The 21943-nt window shown below is 48.7% G+C and overlaps 1 protein-coding gene across 1 annotated transcript; it reads right to left on the bottom strand.

The window, feature by feature from the left end:
* Nucleotides 1-5645: 5645 nt before the first annotated feature.
* On the bottom strand, nt 5646-11219 carry RABIF (RAB interacting factor). Its single transcript, XM_038749053.1, has 2 exons — nt 11050-11219; nt 5646-7428 (listed from the first exon to the last, which is right to left on the bottom strand). Exons 1-2 carry the CDS (start codon nt 11206-11208, stop codon nt 7183-7185), a joined length of 405 nt encoding a protein of 134 aa, XP_038604981.1. The 5' UTR covers nt 11209-11219; the 3' UTR covers nt 5646-7182.
* Between the last annotated feature and the right edge of the window lie 10724 nt (nt 11220-21943).

Raw genomic sequence — 21943 nt, 5'->3', positions numbered from 1 at the left:
GGCTCACAGTCTAAAAGGGGGAAACTGAGAACAAAACCAAACATACTAACAAAATAAAATAAATAGAATAGGTATGTTCAAGTAAAATAAATAAATAAATAAATAGAGTAATAAATATGTACAAACAAGCGCTTACTGTGTGCAGAGCACTTGGGAAGTCCAAATTGGCAACATATAGAGACAGTCATTCAACCGTATTTATTGATCGCTTAATGGGTGCATTCATTCATTCATGCATTCAATCGTATTTATTGAGCACTTACTGTGTGCAGAGCACTGGACTAAGCGCTTGGGAAGTCCAAGTTGGCAACATAGAGAGATGGTCCCTACCCAACAGCGGGCTCACAGTCTAGATGGGGGAGACAGGGAACAAAACAAAACGTATTAACAAAATAAAATAAATAGAATAAATCTGTACAAATTAAATAAATAGAGTAATAAATACATACAAACATATATACATATGGACAGGTGCTGTGGGGAGGGGAAGGAGGAGCAGAGCACTTAATCAATCAATCAATCGTATTTATTGAGTGCTTACTGTGTGCAGAGCACTGTACTAAGCGCTTGGGAAGTACAAGTTGGCAACATATAGAGACAGTCCCTACCCAACAGTGGGCTCACAGTTAAAAGGGGGAGACAGAGAACAAAACCAAACATACTAACAAAATAAAATAAATAGAATAGATAGGTACAAGTAAAATAATTAAATAAAGTAATAAATATGTACAGACATATAGACATATATACAGGTGCTGTGGGGAAGGGAAGGAGGTAAGATGGGGGGATGGAGAGGGGGTCGAGGGGGAGAGGAAGGAAGGGGCTCCCTTCCTTATTAAGCGCTTACTATGTGCCAAGCACTGTTCTAAGCGCTGGGGAGGTTACAAGGTGATCAGGTTGTCCCATGGGGGGCTCCCAGTCTTCATCCCCATTTTACAGATGAGGGAACTGGAGCACAGAGAAGTGAAGTGACTTGCCCGAAGTCACCCAGTCATCCCCATTTTACAGATGAGGGAACTGGAGCACAGAGAAGTGAAGTGACTTGCCCGAAGTCACCCAGCTGACAATTGGTGGAGCCGGGATTTGAACCCGCGACCTCTGACTCCAAATCCCGGGCTCTTTCCACTGAGCCACGCCGCTTCTCCAAGCGTCAATAGATGCGAAGATTAAATAGTCCTTTGAACACCCCACCCATTCCACAGTAATGACCATCCTGTGTGTTTACCTACCACAGTCCAGAGGAGCTCAAAGCACTGACACAGCCGTCTTTCACACCTCCACCCCGAGGTTCAGTGAGCAACGAGGTGGATATGCTTCCTCGTGGTTTATGGAAACCGAGTCACAGAGGGAAAAGTGACGGACCCAAATTGCAGTCACACAGGCGGGACTGGAGTCATCATCATCATCATCATCAATCGTATTTATTGAGCGCTTACTGTGTGCAGAGCACTGTACTAAGCGCTTGGGAAGTCCAAGTTGGCAACATATAGAGACGGTCCCTACCCAATAGTGGGCTCACAGTCTAAAAGGGGGAAACAGAGAACAAAACCAAACATACTAACACAATAAAATAAATAGAATAGATATGTACAAGTAAAATAAATAAATAAATAAATAAATAAATAAATAGAGTAATAAATATGTACAAACATATATACATATATACAGGTGCTGTGGGGAAGGGAAGGAGGTAAGATGGGGGGGACGGAGAGGGGGACGAGGGGGAGAGGAAGGAAGGGGCTCAGTTCTAGTTTCTCCCGGAGAGATTGGCGGCACGCTGCCTCTCCGTCTCTCCTCCTTAGGCCTCAATAATTGCTATTGATTGATTGAGGAAGGCCCAAACAATCAATTGTATTTATTGAGCGCTTACTGTGTGCAGAGCACTGTACTAAGCGCTTGGGAAGTCCAAGTTGGCAACAAATAGAGACAGTCCCTACCCACTAACAAGTTAGTATCCCATTCAGTAGCGTTATTAAAATGAAAAAGGCTCCGACTTCCCAGTCGTTTGGCCATCTCTGCTTTCCTAATTTTTCAATATAGAAATATAGATGCTCCTTAGGTAAAATTCATTATTGCTCTGCCTCTGGCCTGCTCTTCCTTCTACGTTATCTAGGCACTTGGATCTGTGATCTTTGGACACTTGATATTTTACTTCATTTTTATGATGATGGCATTTGATAAGCACTTACTATGCGTCAAGCACTGTTCTAAGCGCTGGGGGAGATACAGAGTGATCAAGTTGTCCCACGTGGGGCTCACAGTCTTAATCCCCATTTTTACAGATGAGGGAACTGAGGCTCAGAGAAGTTAAGTGACTTGCCTAAGATCACACAGCAGACACTTGGCAGAGCCGGAATTCGAACCCATGACCTCTGACTCCAAAGCCCAGGCTCTTTCCACTGAGCCACGCTGTATTTTTATTTTATTTTGTTAACATGTTTTGTTTTGTTGCCTGTCTCCCCCTTCTAGACTGTGAGCCCGCTGTTGGGTAGGGACCGTCTCTCTATGTTGCCAACTTGGACTTCCCAAGCGCTTAGTACAGTGCTCTGCACACAGTAAGCGCTCAAGCGTGGCCCAGTGGAAAAGAGCCCGGGCTTTGGAGTCAGAGGTCATGGGTTCAAATCCCAGCTCCACCAGTTGTCGGCTGTGTGACTTTGGGCAAGTCACTTCACTCCGCTGTGCCTCAGTTACCTCATCTGCAAAGTGGGGATTAAGACCGTGAGCCCCTTGTGGGACAACCCGATCACCTTGTAACCTCCCCAGCGCTTAGAACAGTGCTTTGCACATAGTAAGCGCTTAATAAATGCCATCAACATCAACTATGGCATTTATTGAGTGCTTACTGTGTGCAGAGCACTGTACTAAGCGCTTGTACCTCACCTCCCTTCTCTCCTTGTCCAGCCCAGCCCACACCCTCCGCTCCTCCGCCGCTGATCTCCTCACTGTACCTCGCTCTCGCCTGTCCCACCATCGACCCCCGGCCCACGTCATCCCCCGGGCCTGGAATGGCCTCCCTCTGCCCACCCGCCAAGCTAGCTCTCTTCCTCCCTTCAAGGCCCTGTTGAGAGCTCACCTCCTCCAGGAGGCCTTCCCAGACTGAGCCCCTTCCTTCCTCTCCCCCTCGTCCCCCCCTCCATCCCCCATCTTACCTCCTTCCCCTCCCCACAGCACCTGTATATATGTATATATGTTTGTACAAATCTATTACTCTATTTATTTTATTTGTACATATCTATTCTATTTATTTTATTTTGTTGGTATGTTGGGTTCTGTTCTCTGTCTCCCCCTTTTAGACTGTGAGCCCACTGTTGGGTAGGGACTGTCTCTATCTGTTGCCAATTTGTACTTCCCAATCGCTTAGTACAGTGCTCTGCACATAGTGAGCGCTCAATAAATACGATTGATGATGATATGTTGCCAACTTGTACTTCCCAAGCGCTTAGTACAGTGCTTTGCACACAGTAAGCGCTCAATAAATACGATTGACTGATTGGGTGAGTACGGCTGTTGGTTTGCACGATTCCCCCGCTCACAAAGAGCTTACAACAAACCAAGTACTGCTTTAGCCAGCATACCTACCAATTTATTTCTGCTTACCGTCCTATTAGATTGTACGGAGGCCTTCCCAGACTGAGCCCCCTCCTTCCTCTCCCCCTCCTCCCCCTCTCCATCGCCCCCGCCTTGCCTCCTTCCCTTCCCCACAGCACCTGTATATATGTATATATATTTGTACATATTACTCTATTTAATTTGTACATATTTATTTTATTCTATTAATATGTTTTGTTTTGTTGTCTGTCTCCCCCTTCTAGACTGTGAGCCCACTGTTGGGTAGGGACTGTCTCTATGTGTTGCCAACTTGTACTTCCCAAGCGCTTAGTACAGTGCTCTACACACAGTAAGCGCTCAATAAATATGATTGAATAAATGAATGAATGTTCCTCAAGGGCAGTGTAAAATACATTTTGCATCTTTTTAGTATAGTATAGGGCTTCGCACTTGAGAAGCCATCAAATACGGTGGATTAAGGTAATGTGAGACTGATTCCTCCACTCTAGGAATTTGGCAAATACCTTGAGGGTCCTCTTTTAAATTCTCTATATAGTGAAGATTTTCTGGTCTCTAGACTGTAAGCTCCTTGTGGGAAGTGAATGTGTTTACCAACTCTGTTGTATTCTCCCGCACATTTAGTACACATTTTGTTTTGTTGTCTGTCTCCCCCTTCTAGACTGTGAGCCTGCTGTTGGGTAGGGACTGTCTCTATGTGTTGCCAACTTGGACTTCCCAAGCGCTTAGTACAGTGCTCTGCACACAGTAAGCGCTCAATAAATACGATTGAATGAATGAATGAATGTTCCTCAAGGGCAGTGTAATATACATTTTGCATCTTTTTAGTATAGTATAGGGCTTCACATTTGGGAAGCCATCAAATACTGCGGATTAAGGTAATGTGAGACTGATGACTCCACTCTAGGGATTTGGCAAATGCCTTGAGGGTCCTCTTTTAAATTATCTATATAGTGGAGTCTTTTCTGGTCTCTAGACTGTAAGCTCCTTGTGGGAAGTGAATGTGTTTACCAACTCTGTTGTATTGTACTCTCCCGTACATTTAGTACACGTTTTGTTTTGTTGTCTGTCTTTCCCTTCTAGACTGTAAGCCCGCTGTTGGGTAGGGACCGTCTCCATATGTTGCCAACTTGTACTTCCCAAGCGCTTAGTACAGTGCTCTGCACACAGTAAGCGCTCAATAAAAACGATTGAATGACTGAATGAATGCTCTGTACACAGCAAGCACTCAATAAGTACCACAGGTTGCTTAAATTCAGTCCACTGGCTCGTGGAAATAAATCAAATACCTGTCCAATTCATTTCTAGCATCCTTTATCAGGTTTACACTGCCAGATACGCCTAGCTGTTTCATTACGTAGCTGGGTAGCTTTCTGGCTTCTTTTCAATCCCGCCTGTGTCCCACTTCTCCTACAACACCAAAGCGTCTTGACTGAAATCAAAGTCAGTTATTATGTAATTAAACAAATACATTATTAAGTTTTAATCATTTAGAAATTATGGGGTGTAGCTTTGCCCAGACTTCCTGGCTCCCCGCCTGCAACATCCCTTTCTTAAAGGTGCACTCGAAGTGGCTCAGTGGAAAGAGCCCGGGCTTTGGAGTCGGAGGTCATGGGTTCAAATCCCGGCTCCGCCAATTGTCAGCTGTGTGACTTTGGGCCAGCGCCTCAGTTACCTCATCTGTAAAATGGGGATTAAGACTGTGAGCCCCCGTGGGACACCCTGATCACCCTGTAACCTCCCCGGTGCTTAGAACAGTGCTTCGCACATAGTAAGCGTTTAATAAATGCCATTACTATTATTATCCCCGTCTAGACTGTGAGCCCTCTGTTGGGTAGGGACCGTCTCTATATGTTGCCGACTTGTACTTCCCAAGTGCTTAGTACAGTGCTCTGCACACAGTAAGCGCTCAATAAATACGATTGAATGAATGAACTCTAGGTACTACAAAAGTAGCCTGCGTTAGGCTCAGGTTTGAGAAAGGTTCTTGGGGTGAGGGAGGTTGGCAGTTGTTATTTTGGTCTCATTGCCCGACAACCAATTAGGTATTCACCTCAAGGATAACAGGCGAGTCCGGCTGACATCGTTCATATGCTTTTTTATTAACGTCATTCAAGTTGAAAAGGCAAACCAGCAGCTACTGCTGCATTTTCGGCTGAAGGGGCCAAAATGCTCCAACCCGGTCTGGGCTGAAAGTAGGAAGGGGTCAGTAATCACCAGAGCCACCCAAGGAAGGGAATTTGGTCCTGTGCGGTCACTTCACCGGGGTGAATCTCACAGTTGTGTTTCAGGAAATACCGTAGCACTGACATCTCATTTCTCAGTGGGTCTAGACATTCCGGCCGTTCTTTTCCACCCGATTTTCAGTGCGGATGACGCCCCTCTTCGAGCGGCCGGAGGGGCAGAGATTTGTGTCCAGGACTCTCACCTCCCTGCAAGACTTGGGGATAACGAGCAAGCGAGCAAGAGAGGGGAGGGAAAAGGAAGCTCGTTGTGGGCAGGGAATGTGTCTGCTTAGCATAGTGCTTTGCAAATGGTAAGTGCTCACTGAATATGATTGAATGAATGCATGAAGGACACAAACCAGACTTGGGAGCAGGCCAGAAAAGGCAGTTTCTGCCCATCCCCAGCCTGACGGACAGGTCCTCCCACATAGAGGGTGCAGAAGGGTGTGGCCCGTCTACGTCTAATCCCCAAGGGACGGTCCCAGGAGTAAATCCTGCCCGCAGAAAGCAGAGAAACGACGCCTGGGCCGGCTTTCACACTTACTGCCCTCCTTCATAAGGACCAACCAAAGCAGGGCGATGGATCTGCCAATCGCAGCAAGAAACAAACTCACTTCAAGATGGAGATGGGTCGTCTTGGGGCCCATTTTCTCTCAGCCGTTCCTTTGTGAGGGGGACTCTAGCCGAGAAAGCCACTCAGAACGATGAACCCTCTGGGCAGTCGGTGTCTGTGCGGTTGGGGTACTGCTCTCATCATCATCATCACCATCAATCGTATTTATTGAGCGCTTACTATGTGCAGAGCACCGTACTAAGCGCTTGGGAAGTACAAATTGGCTTCCCGAATTCACCACCGAGTGCGGCCGTAAGCTTCGGCCCGACCTTTTCCATTTTGGAACATAAAGGAAAGGAGGATAGGTTGGGTGGTGGCGGGGCGGGAATTGAGTTATTCTTTGGGCCAGCTACCATCAGATTCCGCACTCCGCATTCCCAACACATTCTTCACCATCTTAGTGTAGCTGTACTGAAAAGAGTTTCTCATTACCGTGTTCTTGGGAGGGGTGGCAAATCTGATCCCGGTGATAACTGACTCTCAGTCCCAAGCAGAAAACACCAAGTAGCTCCCGAGTAACGTAAACAGGCTTAAAACCGGGAAGGGGAGTAACTTTGGGAGGCAGCCCAACTCTGACCGCAAATCCACGAGGTGCCGTTTCGCAGGAGACGGGACGGTACGCTCACGAAAGGAAGCAGATCGGGACAGATCCTTTGGGTGGTCGGGTAACGGTGGGATTCACAATTTTACCATTAGCACGGGGAGAAAAACAGGAGGTCAGGTATGGGGCAGGTTGGGGCTGCTCTTGGGGGAGAGGAAGGTGGAGGATCCCTTGTGTTACTCATGGGAAACCCTCTCCAAGGCCACATAGAAGCTCTTCTTGTCATCCAGGCAGTGCCACCCGATGGGTCCGATTTCACAGTCCGCACAGACCAGAAACTTGATGTTGCCCACGTCCTTGGTGAAGCCCACGTTTTCAAAGGAGAACATGTCATCTACGAGCCAGTGATCCTGGAGGTGGTCTCCATCTGGGTCGCTACCATCTACGAGGGCTGGCTTCTTCCTCATGGAAGGAAGGAACAGCTGCCGAGCGAGAGAACACAGTGAGGGTTTCAAAAGGAGCCCAAGCCCTCACCACCCATTGCTCAGTCGGACTCCACGTCACAGCCCAGCAGCCTTTAGGTATATCGAGAGGGAGAAGCATCACGGCCTAGTGGATAGAGCACCGGCCTAGGAATCAGAAGGCCACGGGTTGAAATCCCCGCTCCACCACTTGTCTGCTGTGTGACCTTGGGCAAGACACTCTGTTTTTCTGCGCCTCAGTTACCTCGTATGTAAAATGGGAACTAAGACTGTGAGCCCTATGTGAGACAGGGACCGCGCTGAACCCAATTTGTTTGTATTCCCCCGCCCGTCCCCCCTCCCCTCAGCGCTTAGTACAGTGCCTGGCTCTTAAATACCACAATTATTAAACTGTCAGCTCCTTGTAGGCAGGGAATGTGTCTACCAATTCTGCCGCTCTCCTGATCACTTAGTACAATGCTCTGCACATGGTAAGTGCTCAATAAATACCCCAAATGAGTGATCCATAGTGAATGTGAGAGACAGGCAGCCCTGCCATCTTGTGTGACCTTGGGCAAGTCGCTTCATTTATTTAAGCTTCAGTGCCCTCAAGAGCAATGTCGCATTATAATAATAATAATAATAATAATAATAATAATAATAATAATGGCATTTATTAAGCGCTTACTATGTGCAAAGCACTGTTCTAAGGGCTGGGGAGGTTACAAGGTGATCAGGTTGTCCCTCGGGGGGCTCACAGTCTTCATGCCCATTTTCCAGATGAGGTAACTGAGGCACAGAGAAGTTAAGTGACTTGCCCAAAGTCACACAGCTGACAATCTGCGGAGCCGGGATTTGAACCCATGACCTCTGATTCCAAAGCCCGGGCTCTTTCCACTGAGCCACGCTGCTTCTCATCCACGCTGCTTCTCATTTTAACCCGCAAAGACCTGAGGATATCATCATTATGAAAGAGGTCATTACAATAAAGACACGGTCTCGACCTCCAAACAGATTATTCTCCCCATGCAGTGAACTTGGGCTTCACAGAAGGACCTACGGTAAAGTATTACCATTCCTGTGACACACACAAGAGAAGATGGGAATAACTTATGTTACAAATTATTCTTTGTAAAGCTCATTGTGGGCAGGGATCATGTCCATTCATTCAATCGTATTTATTGAGCGCTTACTGTGTGCAGAGCACTGCACTAAGCGCTTGGGTCCACCAACTATTCGGTCTTGTACTCTCTCAGGGACTTCATACGGTGTTCTGCATATAGTAAGCACTTAATAATAATAATGATGGCATTTATTAAGCGCTTACTATGTGCAAAGCACTGTTCTAAGAGCTGGGGAGGTTACAGGGTGATCAGGTTGTCCCACGGGGGGCTCACAGTAATAAATACCATTACCACTGGTGATAAAGTCGCTTCTCTGATATTACTTCACATATACTGTAATGACCTCTTTTGCAATCATCATCATCAATCGTATTTATTGAGCGCTTACTGTGTCCTCTGGTCCTCACACGCTAAGATATGACTCTACTGCTGTGATCAGGCTTCACTTACTCCTTATGGCAAACCACTCTTTCCTGTGCTTTCCCACGGGCAGAAAGGGAATAGAGAGGGAGGGGGATGTTCTGGGGAATCATGGTACTCGCTATGCACTTTTTTCCCATGTGCTACGTCCTGCGCTAAGCGCTACGGTGGGTACAAGTCAATCAGTCAATGAGAAGCAGCACGGCTAAGTGGAAAGAGCCACAGGTTTGGGAGTCGGAGGTCAGGGGTTCTAATCCCGGCTCTGCCACTTGTCAGCTGTGTGACCTTGAGCAAGTCACTTCACTTCATTCAATCGTATTTACTGAGCACTTATAGTGTGCAGAGCACTGTACTAAGCGCTTGGAAAGTACAAATCACTTCTCTGTGCCTCATTTTAAGAGTGTGAGTCCCAGGTGGGGCAATGACTGCGTCCAACCTGATTACCTTGCATCTACCCAAGCGCTTGGCACATGGCAAGCGCTGAACAACCATTATTATAAGACACAGCCCCTGTCCCAGCTCTCAGTCTAAGGTGAATGGTGAATGGTGTGATTGATGGTCCTGTCCTCATCCCAGCCACGACAGCGAGTTTCCAGGGGCTGAGCCGGTTGCGCTGGCTAAATTCCTGACGGGACTCCTCTTGGCCGCATCGACGCCCATTCATTAGCTAATAATACTATTTGGTGTTTGTCTGCCATCTCTCTCTGAAGAGTTCAAAGCTCCATGGAGCGGGTCTTGGGCCCTCGCTTCGGGCCTGTGAAGCAGGAGGCAGGGAGGAGGGAGGAGGAGGATCTGATTCACCTGGTTTTCGAGGGGAGAGCTGAGGGCCAGCCTTGGGGAGGAAGGAGGAGGAGAGGGAAGAGGAGGAGGAGGAGGAGAAGGTGAGGGAAGAAGAAGTGAGGGAAGAGGAGGAGAGGGAAGAGGAGAAGAAGGAGAGGGAAGAAAAGAGGGAAGAGGAGGAGAGGGAAGAGGAGAAGGAGGGGAAGAAGAAGAGAGGGAAGAGGAGGAGAGGGAAGAGGAGGAGAGGGAAGAGGAGAAGAAGGAGAGGGAAGAAGAGGAGAGGGAACAGGAGAAGGAGAGGGAAGAAGAAGAGAGGGAAGAGGAGGAGAAGAAGGATGGGGGAGCAGAGGGAAGAGGAGGAGAAGAAAGAAGAAGAAGAGAGGGAGGAGGAAGAGAGGGAAGAGGAGAAGAAGGAGAGGGAAGAAGAGAGGGAAGAGGAGAAGAAGAGAGGGAAGAGGAGGAGAAGAAGGACGGGGGAGCAGAGGGAAGAGGAGGAGAAGAAAGAAGAAGAAGAGAGGGAAGGGGAAGAGAGGGAAGAGGAGAAGGAGGAGAGGGAAGAAGAGAGGGAAGAGGAAGAGAGGGAAGAGGAGAAGAAGGAGAGGGAAGAAGAAAAGAGGGAAGAGGAGGAGAAGAAGGATGGGGGAGCAGAGGGAAGAGGAGGAGAAGAAAGAAGAAGAAGAGAGGGAAGGGGAGGAGAAGGATGGAGGAGGAGGAGAGGGAAGAAGAGGAGGAGGAGAGGGAAGAAGAGGAGGAGGAGAGAGAAGAAGAGGAGGAGGAGAGGGAAGAAGAAGAGGAGGAGAGGGAAGAAGAAGAGGAGGAGAGGGAAGAAGAGGAGGAGGAGGGGGAAGAAGAGGAGGAGGAGAAGAGGAGGAGGAGGAGAGGGGGAGGAAAGGGGAGAAGAGGAGGAGGAGAGGGAAGAAGAGGAGGAGGAGGGGAAGAGGAGAGGGAAAAGGGGGAGGAGGAGAGGAAGGAGGGGGGAAGGAGAAGAGGGAAGAGGAGGATGGGGGAGCAGAAGAGGAAGGAAGGGGGAAGGAGAGGAAGGAGGGGGGAAGGAGGAGAGGTGGGGGAAGAGGAGAGGAGAAGTAGGGGGAGGAGGGGAGGAGGGGCGGAGGAGGGGAGGGAAGAGGAGAAGGGAGGGAGGGAAGGAAGAGGAGGAGGGAAGGAAGAGGGGGAGGAGGGAGAGAAGGAGAAGGAGGCGGCGTCGGGGGAGAAGTGTGGGTCTGACAGCGGGAGGGAGGCGGAGGCCCCGGAAGGAGGAGGAGGGGGGAGGAGGGAGGAGGAGGGTCGGGGGACGGGGGTCGGGGGTCCGGGCCCGTACCTGGCGGCGGGCGAAGAGGGCGGCCCCGGGCAACAAGACCTGGGAGCCGCAGCGCTGGCACAGCACCGCCTTACGGTTGCGCCCGTCCGCCGACACCAGCTCCGCCGCCCCCGACGCCTCAGCCGCCGCCTCCGCGTCCCGACTGACGGGGGCCGACATCGCCGCCTCGGCCCGCGCCGCGCAGGCGCAGGCGCGCTCCCCCCCCCCCCCGCGCCCCCCAGGCCGCTCACCGCGCATGCGTCGCCTCGTCCGCCGCCGTCACTGCGCAGACTCCTTTTCCTCCGTCACTCAGTCACTGTTCGTTCGTTCGTTCGTTCGTTCGTTCGTTCGTTCGTTCGTTCGTTCGTTCGTTCGTTCGTTCGTTCGTTCGTTCGTTCGTTCGTTCGTTCGTTCGTTCGTTCGTATTTACTGAGCGCCTACTGCGCGCAGAGCACCGTACTAAGCGCTTCATTCATCGTGGCTCCGCGGAAAAAGAGCCCCGGCTTGGGAGTCGGAGGTCGTGGGTTCTAATCCCGCCACCGCCACAAGTCGGCTGGGTGACCTTGGGCAAGTCACTTCCCTTCTCTGGGCCTCAGTTCCCTCATCTGGAGAATGGGGGTGAAGACTGGGAGCCCCACGGGGGACTATTTAATGATAATAATAATAATAATGGCGTTTATTAAGCGCTTTACTACGTGCAAAGCACTGTCCTAAGCGCTGGGGTAGATACAACGTGAACAAGTTGTCCCACGGGGGGCTCATAGTCAATCCCCATTTTACAGATAATAATAATAATGATGGTATTTGTTAAGCGCTTACTATGTGCGAAGCACTGTTCTAAGCGCTGGGGGGATACAAGGTGATCAGTTTGTCCCACGTGGGGCTCACAGTCTTAATAATAATAATAATAATAATGGCATTTGTTAAGCGCTTACTATGTGCAAAGCACTGTTCTAAGCGCTGGGGGGGGAGATACAAGGTGATCAGGTTGTCCCACGTGGGGCTTACAGTCATCATCCCCATTTTACAGATGAGGGAACTGAGGCTCCGAGAAGTGAAGTGACTTGCCCAAGGTCACACAGCAGACGTGTGGTGGAGCCGGCCCTCGAACCCATGACCTCTGGCTCTTTCCACTGAGCCACGCTGCTTCCCATTTTACAGATGAGGGAACTGAGGCTCAGAGAAGTGAAGTGGCTTGCCCAAGGTCACACAGCGGACATCAATCAATCCATCAATCGTATTTATTGAGCGCTTACTGTGTGCAGAGCACTGGACTAAGCACTCGGGAAGTACAAGTTGGCAACAGATAGAGACGGTCCCTACCCAACGACAGGCTCACAGTCTAAAAGGGGGAGACGGAGAACAAAACCAAACATACTGACGAAATAAAATAAATAGAATAGATATGTACAAGTAAAATAAATAAATAAATAGAGTAATAAATATGTACAAGCATATATACAGATACACAGGTGCTGCGGGGAAGGGAAGGAGGTAAGATGAGGGGGATGGAGAGGGGGACATGTGGTGGAGCCGGAATTCGAACCCAAGACCTCTGACTCCAAAGCCCGGGCTCTTTCGACTGAGCCACGCTGCTTCTCCTTGAAGCAGATGAGGTAACTGAGGCACAGAGAAGTGAAGTGACTTGATCGCCTTGGATCCGCCACTCATCAGTCGTGTGACTGGGCCAGTCACACAACTTCCCTGTGCCTCAGTTTTCTCACCTGTAAAATGGAATTAAGACTATGAGCCCCGCGTGGGAAGCAGAGAAGCAGCGTGGCTTAGTGGAAAGAGCATGGGCTTGGGAGTCGGAGGTCGCGGATTCTAATCCTAGTTCCGCCACTTAATAATAATGATGATGTTGGTATTTGTTAAGCGCTTACTATATGCCAAGCACTGTCCTAAGCGCTGGGGCAGATACAAGGTAATCGGGTGGTCCCACGTGGGGCTCACAGTCTTAATCCCCATTTTACAGATGAGGGAACTGAGGCCCAGAGAAGTGAAGTGGCTTGCCCAAAGTCACACAGCTGACAAGCGTCTATATATAATTATAGTTAATTGTTAACCTAAAGCTCAACATGTCGAAGACTGGGCTCCTTGTCTTCCCTCCCAAACCCTGCCCTCTCCCTGACTTTCCCATCTCTGTTGACGGCACTACCATCCTTCCCGTCTCACAAGCCCGCAACCTTGGTGTCATCCTCGACTCTGCTCTCTCATTCACCCCTCACATCCAAGCCGTCACCAAAACCTGCCGGTCTCAGCTCCGCAACATTGCCAAGATCCGCCCTTTCCTCTCCATCCCAACCGCTACCCTGCTAATTCAAGCTCTCATCCTATCCCGTCTGGACTACTGCACTAGCCTTCTCTCTGATCTCCCATCCTCGTGTCTCTCTCCACTTCAATCCATACTTCACGCTGCTGCCCGGATCATCTTTGTGCAGAAATGCTCTGGGCATGTCACTCCCCTCCTCAAAAACCTCCAATGGCTACCGATCAATCTGCGCATCAGGCAGAAACTCCTCACCCTGGGCTTCAAGGCTGTCCATCCCCTCGCCCCCTCCTACCTCACCTCCCTTCTCTCCTTCTACTGCCCAGCCCGCACCCTCCGCTCCTCCACCGCTAATCTCCTCACCGTACCTCGCTCTCGCCCGTCCCGCCATCGACCCCCGACCCACGTCATCCCCCGGGCCTGGAATGCCCTCCCTCTGCCCCTCCGCCAAGCTAGCTCTCTTCCTCCCTTCAAGGCCCTGCTGAGAGCTCACCTCCTCCAGGAGGCCTTCCCAGACTGAGCCCCTTCTTTCCTCTCCCCCTCGTCCCCCTCTCCATCCCCCCGTCTTACCTCCTTCCCTTCCCCACAGCACCTGTATATATGTATATATGGTTGTACATATTTATTACTCTATTTATTTATTTATTTTACTTGTACATTTCTATCCTACTTATTTTATTTTGTTGGTATGTTTGGTTCTGTTCTCTGTCTCCCCCTTTTAGACTGTGAGCCCACTGTTGGGTAGGGACTGTCTCTATGTGATGCCAATTTGTACTTCCCAAGCGCTTAGTACAGTGCTCTGCACATAGTAAGCGCTCAATAAATACGATTGATTGATTGATTGATTGATTCTGTGACCTTGGGCAAGTCACTTAACTTCCCTGTACTTGAGTTTCCTCATCTGTAAAATGGGGATTAAGACTGTGAGCCCCACGTGGGACAACCTGATCACCTTGTATCTATCCCAGTGCTTAGAACAGTGCTTGGCACAGAGTAAGCGGTTAACAAATACCATCATCAGTATTATTACTAAGCATAGGGGTAGATAGATGCTAATCAGGTTCATTCATTCATTCATTCAATCGTATTTATTGAGTGCTTACTGTGTGCAGAGCGCTGTACTAAGCGCTTGGGAAGTACAAGTTGGCAACATATAGAGACGGTCCCTACCCAACAGCGGGCTCACAGGCTAGAAGGGGGAGACAGACAACAAAACAAAACATATTAACAAAATAAAATAAATAGAATAAATATGTACAAGTAAAGTAAATAGAGTAATAAATATGTACAAACATATATACATATATACAGGGGCTGTGGAGAGGGGAAGGAGGTAAGGCGGGGGGGTGGAGAGGGGGAGGACGGGGACAGGAAGGAAGGGGCTCAGTCTGGGAAGGCCTCCTGGAGGAGGTGAGCTCTCAGTAGGGCCTTGAAGGGAGGAAGAGAGCTACCTTGGCGGATGGGCAGAGGGAGGGCATTCCAGGCCCGGGGGATGACGTGGGCTGGGGGTCGATGGTGGGACAGGCGAGAACGAGGCACGGCGAGGAGATTAGCGGTGGCAGAGGAGTGGAGGGTGCGGGCTGGGCTGGAGAAGGAGAGAAGGGAGGTGAGGTAGGAGGGGGCGAGGGGATGGACAGCCTTGAAGCCCAGGGTGAGGAGTTTCTGCCTGATGTGTAGGTTGATTGGTAGCCACTGGAGATTTTTGAGGAGGGGAGTAACATGCCCAGAGCGTTTCTGCACAAAGATGATCCGGGCAGCAGCGTGAAGTATGGATTGAAGTGGGGAGAGACAGGAGGATGGGAGATCAGAGAGAAGGCTGATGCAGTAATCCAGTTGGGATAGGATGAGAGATTGAACGAGCAGGGTAGCGGTTTGGATGGAGAGGAAAGGGCGGATCTTGGCGATGTTGCGGAGCTGAGACCGGCAGGTTTTGGTGACGGATTGGATGTGAGGGGTGAATGAGAGGGCAGAGTCGAGGATGACAACGAGGTTGTGGGCTTGTGAGATGGGAAGGTTGGTAGTGCCGTCAACAGTGACGGGAAAGTCAGGGAGAGGGCAGGGTTTGGGAGGGAAGATAAGGAGTTCAGTCTTGGACATATTGAGTTTTAGATGGCGGGCATTCATTCATTCATTCATTCATTCAATCGTATTTATTGAGCACTTAGTGTATGCAGAAGACTGTACTAAGCGCTTGGAAAGTACAGTTCGGCAACAGAGACAATCCCTACCCAACAACGGGCTCACAGTCTGGAAGGGGGAGACAGACAACGAAACAAAACAAGTAGACAGGCATTCTAGACTGTGAGCCCACTGTTGGGTAGGGACCGTCTCTTTGTGTTGCCAACTTGTACTTCCTAAGCGCTTAGTACAGTGCTCTGCACACAGTAAGAGCTCAATAAATAAGATTGATGATGATAAGGAGTTCAGTCTTGGACATATTGAGTTTTAGATGGCGGGCATTCATTCATTCATTCAATCGTATTTATTGAGCGCTTACTGTATGCAGAAGACTGTACTAAGCGCTTGGACAGTACAGTTCGGCAACAGAGACAATCCCTACCCAACAACGGGCTCACAGTCTAGAAGGGGGAGGCAGACAACGAAACAAAACAAGTAGACAGGCATTCTAGACTGTGAGCCCACTGTTGGGTAGGGGCCGTCTCTCTATGTGGTCAACTTGTACTTCCCAAGCGCTCAGTCCAGTGCTCTGCACACACTGAGCGCTCAATAAATACGATTGAATGAATGAATCACTGGCATCAAAACGGAAAGTTGGAGATGGGAACTTCGGCCTCTACTTTGGATTCTTCAAACAAACACAAAGGGCGAGTGCAAAGACCAACTCCGGCTCCTTTCCGGCTCGCGACGGCATGGCGGAGGCCCGGCAGAAGCGGGAGCTGCTGCCCCTCATCCACCAGCACCTGGTCCAGGTGGGCTACGTGAGTGCGGCGCGGGAGGTGAAGCTGCAGAGCGGCCAGGTAAGCGCGCGTCGGCGGGACAGGTGACGGGAGTGGGGAGGGCTATGGGATTGAGATGGAGATGTCTTGAAGGCAGGAGGAGACCCGAGCCTGAAGGGAGGGAGAGAGAGCAGGGGCAGAGGTGTCGATTTGGGTGTCATCACCGTAAAGATGGTAGTTGAAGCCGTGGGAGCGAATGAGGTCACCAAGGGAGTGTAGAACGAGAACAGAAGGGGACCAAGACCCTTGGGGAACCCCCACAGTAAGGGGATGGGAGGGAGAGGAGGAGCCCCCAAAGAAGACTGAGAATGAATGGCCGGAGAGATGAGAGGAGAACCAGGAGAGGACGGAGTCTGTGAAGCCAAGTTTGGATAGCGTGTTCATTCATCCACTCATTCAATCGTATTTATTGAGCGCTTACTGTGTGCAGAGCACTGGCCTAAGCGCTTGGGAAGTCCAAGTTGGCAACACATAGAGACGGTCCCTACCCAACAGTGGGCTCACAGTCTAGAAGGAAACTAGAATTGTTCTAAGCGTGTTCATGCATTCATTCATTCATTCAATCATTTATTGAGCGCTTACTGTGTGCACAGCACTGTACTAAGAACTTGAGAAGTCCAAGTTGGCAACACATAGAGACAGTCCCTACCCAACAGTGGGCTCACAGTCTAGAAGGAAACTAGAATTGTTCTAAGCGTGTTCATTCATTCATTCATTCAATCATTTATTGAGCACTTACTGTGTGCAGAGCACTGTACTAAGAACTTGGGAAGTCCAAGTTGGCAACACATAGAGACAGTCCCTACCCAACAGTGGGCTCACAGTCTAGAAGGAGACTAGAATTGTTCTAAGCCCCCCAGCGCTTAGAACAGTGCTTTGCACACAGTAAGCGCTTAATAAATGCCATCATTATTATTATTATTATTAGAAGGGGCTCACAGTCTAGAAGGGCTCATATTATTATTATTATTATTATTATTATTATAAGGGGCTCACAGTCGAGAAGACTGTGTTGAGGAGAAGGGGGTGGTCCACAGTGTCGGAGGCAGCTGAGAGGTCGAGGAGGATTGGGATAGAGTAGGAGCCGTGGGATTTGGCAAGCAGGAGGTCATTGGTGACCTCTGAGAGGGCAGTTTCCGTGGAATATAGGGGACGGAAGCCAGATTGGGCATAATAATAATAATAATGATGGCATTTGTTAAGCACTTACTGTGTGCACAGAACTGTTCTAAGCGCTGGGGGGGATACAAGGTGATCAAGTTGTCCCACGTGGGGCTCACAGTCTTCATCCTCATTTTACAGGTGAGGTAAATGAGGCTCAGAGAAGTGAAGTGACTTGCCCAAGGTCACCCAGCAGACATGTGGTGGAGCCGGGATTCGAACACATGACCTCTGACTCCAAAGCCCGGGCTCTTTCCACTGAGCCACGCTGCTTCTCTAGGTTGGGCACGGTCCACGTTCACAGTCCACAGTCCACATTCCTCAGAGGACTCACAGTCTTAAACCCCATTTTACAGATGAGCTAACTGAGACACACTGAAGTTAAATGGCTTGTCCAAGGTCACTCAGCAGACAAGTGGCAGAGCTAGGATTACAACCCAAGTCTTTCTGACTACGGGGCCTCTAATTTACCAAGCAGATCTCACTTTACCGGCTTTGCCCGGCCCTGCTCCTTCCTTCATTCATTCATTCAATCGTATTTATTGAGCGCTTCCTTCCTCCCCTGACCTGCTTGGCTGAATCTGGACAGACGGGGGTGGGAGCCGTCAGCCCCCATCCCACTACTATTATCCCTCCTCATTCATTCATTCATTCAATCGTATTTATTTATTCATTCATTCATTCAATCATATTTATTTATTCATTCAATCGTATTTATTGAGTGCTTACTGTGTGCAGAGCACTGTACTAAGCGCTTGGGAAGTCCAAGTTGGCAACATATAGAGACGGTCCCTACCCAATAGTGGGCTCACAGTCTAGGGAACCCAGGCCCTAGTCTGGTGAAGTCATTCATTCATTCATCCATTCATTCATTTAGACTGTGAGCCCACTGTTGGGTAGGGACTGTCTCTATATGTTGCCAACTTGTACTTTCCAAGCGCTTAGTACAGTGCTCTGCACACAGTAAGCGCTCAATAAATACAATTGATTGATTCATTCATTCAATCGTATTTATTGAGCGCTTACTGTGTGCAGAGCACTGTACTAAGCGCACGGTCTTCCTGACCTGGGAATAAGTTACCCGCGGCAGCGTGGCCTAGTAGACACACCACGGGTTTGGGAGTCAGAAGGACCCGGGCTCTGATTCCGGCTCTGCCACTTGTCTGCTGTGTGACTTTGGGCAAGTCATTCAACTTCTCTGTGCTTGTTATCTCATCTGCAAAACGGGGACCAAGACTGTGAGCCCCATGTGGGACAGGGACTATGTCCAAAACGATTAGCTTGTATCTACTCCAGTGCTCAGAACAGTGCTCGACGCGTAGTAAGCACTTAACACCATCGTTATTATTTGCCCCAAATTTCTCCTCCTGAGAGCTAGTTGGGGCCCTCTGCATTCATTCATTCAATCGTATTTATTGAGCGCTTACTGTGTGCAGAGCACTGTATTCCACCCAGTTTACAATCTGGGAGTGGGGTGAGGAGTCAGATAATAAAATAAATTAGATATGAGAGGAAAGCCACAGAGCATAAGGGTCTGTACATAAATACTCTAGGGGTGGGGTGAATATGAAAGTGTGAACTCAAGATGCCTAGATGACCCAGAAAGGCGAATAAAAATGGGAAGATTCATTCATTCGTTCAATCAATCGTATTTATTGAGCGCTTACTGTGTGCAGAGCACTGTATTCCACCCAGTTTACAATCTGGGAGTGGGGTGAGGAGTCAGATAATGAAATAAATTAGATAGGAGAGGAAAGCCACAGAGCATAAGGGTCTGTCCATAAATACTCTAGGGGTGGGGTGAATATGAAAGTGTTAAGGGGCGTGAACTCAAGATGCCTAGATGACCCAGAAAGGCGAATAAAAATGGGAAGATTCATTCATTCGTTCAATCAATCGTATTTACTGAGCGCTTACTGTGTGCAGAGCACTGTATTCCACCCAGTTTACAATCTGGGAGTGGGGTGAGGAGTCAGATAATAAAATAAATTGGAGAGGAGAGGAAAGCAACAGAGCATAAGGGTATATACATAAATACTCTAGGAGTGGGGTGAATATGAAAGTGTTAAGGGGCATGAACTCAGATGCCTAGATGACCCAGAAAGGCGAATAAAAATGGGAAGATTCATTCATTCATTCAATCAATCGTATTTATTGAGCGCTTACAGTGTGCAGAGCACTGTATTCCACCCAGTTTTTAATCTGGGAGTGGGGTGAGGAGTCAGATAATAAAATAAATTAGATAGGAGAGGAAAGCAACAGAGCATAAGGGTATGTACATAAATACTCTAGGGGTGGGGTGAATATGAAAGTGTTAAGGGGCATGAACTCAAATGCCTAGATGACCCAGAAAGGCGAATAAAAATGGGAAGATTCATTCATTCGTTCATTCAGTCGTATTTATTGAGTGCTTACTGTGTGCAGAGCACTGTATTCCACCCAGTTTACAATCTGGGAGTGGGGTGAGGAGTCAGATAATAAATAAATTAGATAGGAGAGGAAAGCAACAGAGCATAAGGGTCTGTACATAAATACTCTAGGGGTGGGGTGAATATGAAGGTGTTAAGGGGCATGAACTCAAGATGCCTAGATGACCCAGAAAGGCGAATAAAAATGGAGAGATTCATTCATTCGTTCATTCAATCGTATTTATTGAGCGCTTACTGTGTGCAGAGCACTGTACTAAGCGCTTGGGAAGTCCAAATGAAAGGTAAATTAGGGGTTTCCTGGAAGAGAGGTGATTATAGTAGGGAGAGAGCGGTCTGTCCCATATGAAGGAGAAGGGAGTCCCAGGCAGGAAGGAGGGTGTGAACGAGGAGTCGAGCATAGGGAGAAGCAGCGTGGCTCCGTGAAGAGGTCACGGGTTCTAATCCCGGCTCCGCCGCGTATCAGCTGTGTGACTCTGGGCAGCCTCAGTTACCTCATCTGGAAAATGGGGATTAAAGACTGTGAGCCCCACGTGGGACAACCTGATTACCTTGAATCTCCCCCAGCGCTTAGAACAGTGCTTGGCACATAGTAAGCGCTTAGCCAATACCAAATTATAGCGAGCAGATTAGCGTAAAGAGGCGTGAAATGTGTGGGACTGTGTTTTAGTAATAATAATAATGATGATGGTATTTGTTAAGCGCTTACTATGTGCAAAGCACTGTTCTAAGCGCTGGGGGATCCAACTTGTACTTCCCAAGCGCTTAGTCCAGTGTTCTGCACACAGTAAGTGCTCAATAAATACGATTGAATTAGGAGGCCTTCCCAGACTGAGCCCTTCCTCTCCCCCTCGTCCTCCTCTCCATCTCCCCATCTTACCTCCTTCCCTTCCCCACAGCACCTGTATATATGTATATATGTTTGTACATATTTATTACTCTATTTATTTTACTTGTACATATCTATTCTATTTATTTTATTTTGTTAGTATGTTTGGTTTTGTTCTCTGTCTCCCCCTTTTAGACTGTAAGCCCACTGTTGGGTAGGGACTGTCTCTATATGTTGCCAATTTGTACTTCCCAAGCGCTTAGTACAGTGCTCTGCACATAGTAAGCGCTCAATAAATACGATTGATGATGATTGAATGAATGAATACAAGGTGATCAGGTTGTCCCATGTGGGGATCACAGTCTTAATCCCCGTTTTCCAGATGAGGTAACTGAGGCCCAGGGAAGTGAAGCGACTTGCCCAAAGTCACACAGCTGACAAGTGGCAGAGCGGGGATTAGAACCCACGACCTCTGACTCCTGAGCAAAGAGAGGTAGGAGGAAGAAAAATCAATGGGGTGCCTTAATGTTAACGGAGAGACGGGGAATTTTAGGAAGTTTTTGAGAAATGGGAAGATACATTGTTCACTTTTTTGCTCTTTTATATATTTAGTAATTTCATTATTCAGAGCTAATCTGTATTTTGTACTTATCTGTCCCATTTCCCCCGGCCCACTATTAGACCCTCTATTCCTAAAGGTCAGGGACCGTCATCTTCTTCCTTCACCTTCCTTCCTTCCTTCCTTTCTTCCTTCAAGAAGCAGCATGGCTCAGTGGAAAGAGCCCGGGCTTTGGAGACAGAGGTCTTGGGTTTCAAATCCCGGCTCCGCCACTTGTCAGCTGGGTGACTTTGGGCAAGTCACTTCACTTCTCTGGGCCTCAGTTCCCTCATCTGGAAAATGGGGATGAAAACTGTGAGCCCCCGCTGGGACAACCTGATTTCCTTGTAACCTCCCCAGTGCTTAGAACAGTGCTTTGCACATAGTAAGCGCTTAATAAATGACATTATTATTATTATTCACTGGCTCCTCTCACCCCACACACTAGTCTCAAGTGTCCCGAGCAAGGCTCTACACAAAGGGAGCCCAGTCTAGACTAATCTCACCTTCTTCTGTAAATTGCCAACTTGTACTTCCGAAGCGCTTAGTCCAGTGCTCTGCACACAGTAAGTGCTCAATAAATACGATTGATTGATTAATAATAATAACAATAATAATAATAATAATAATAATGGCATTTATTAAGCGCTTACTATGTGCAAAGCACTGTTCTAA

The sequence above is a fragment of the Tachyglossus aculeatus genome, chromosome 7 (assembly GCF_015852505.1).
Source record: "Tachyglossus aculeatus isolate mTacAcu1 chromosome 7, mTacAcu1.pri, whole genome shotgun sequence".
Lineage (NCBI taxonomy): Eukaryota > Metazoa > Chordata > Mammalia > Monotremata > Tachyglossidae > Tachyglossus > Tachyglossus aculeatus.
Note: the sequence above shows the minus strand (reverse complement) of the source record. Positions and strands in the feature narration are given on the sequence as shown.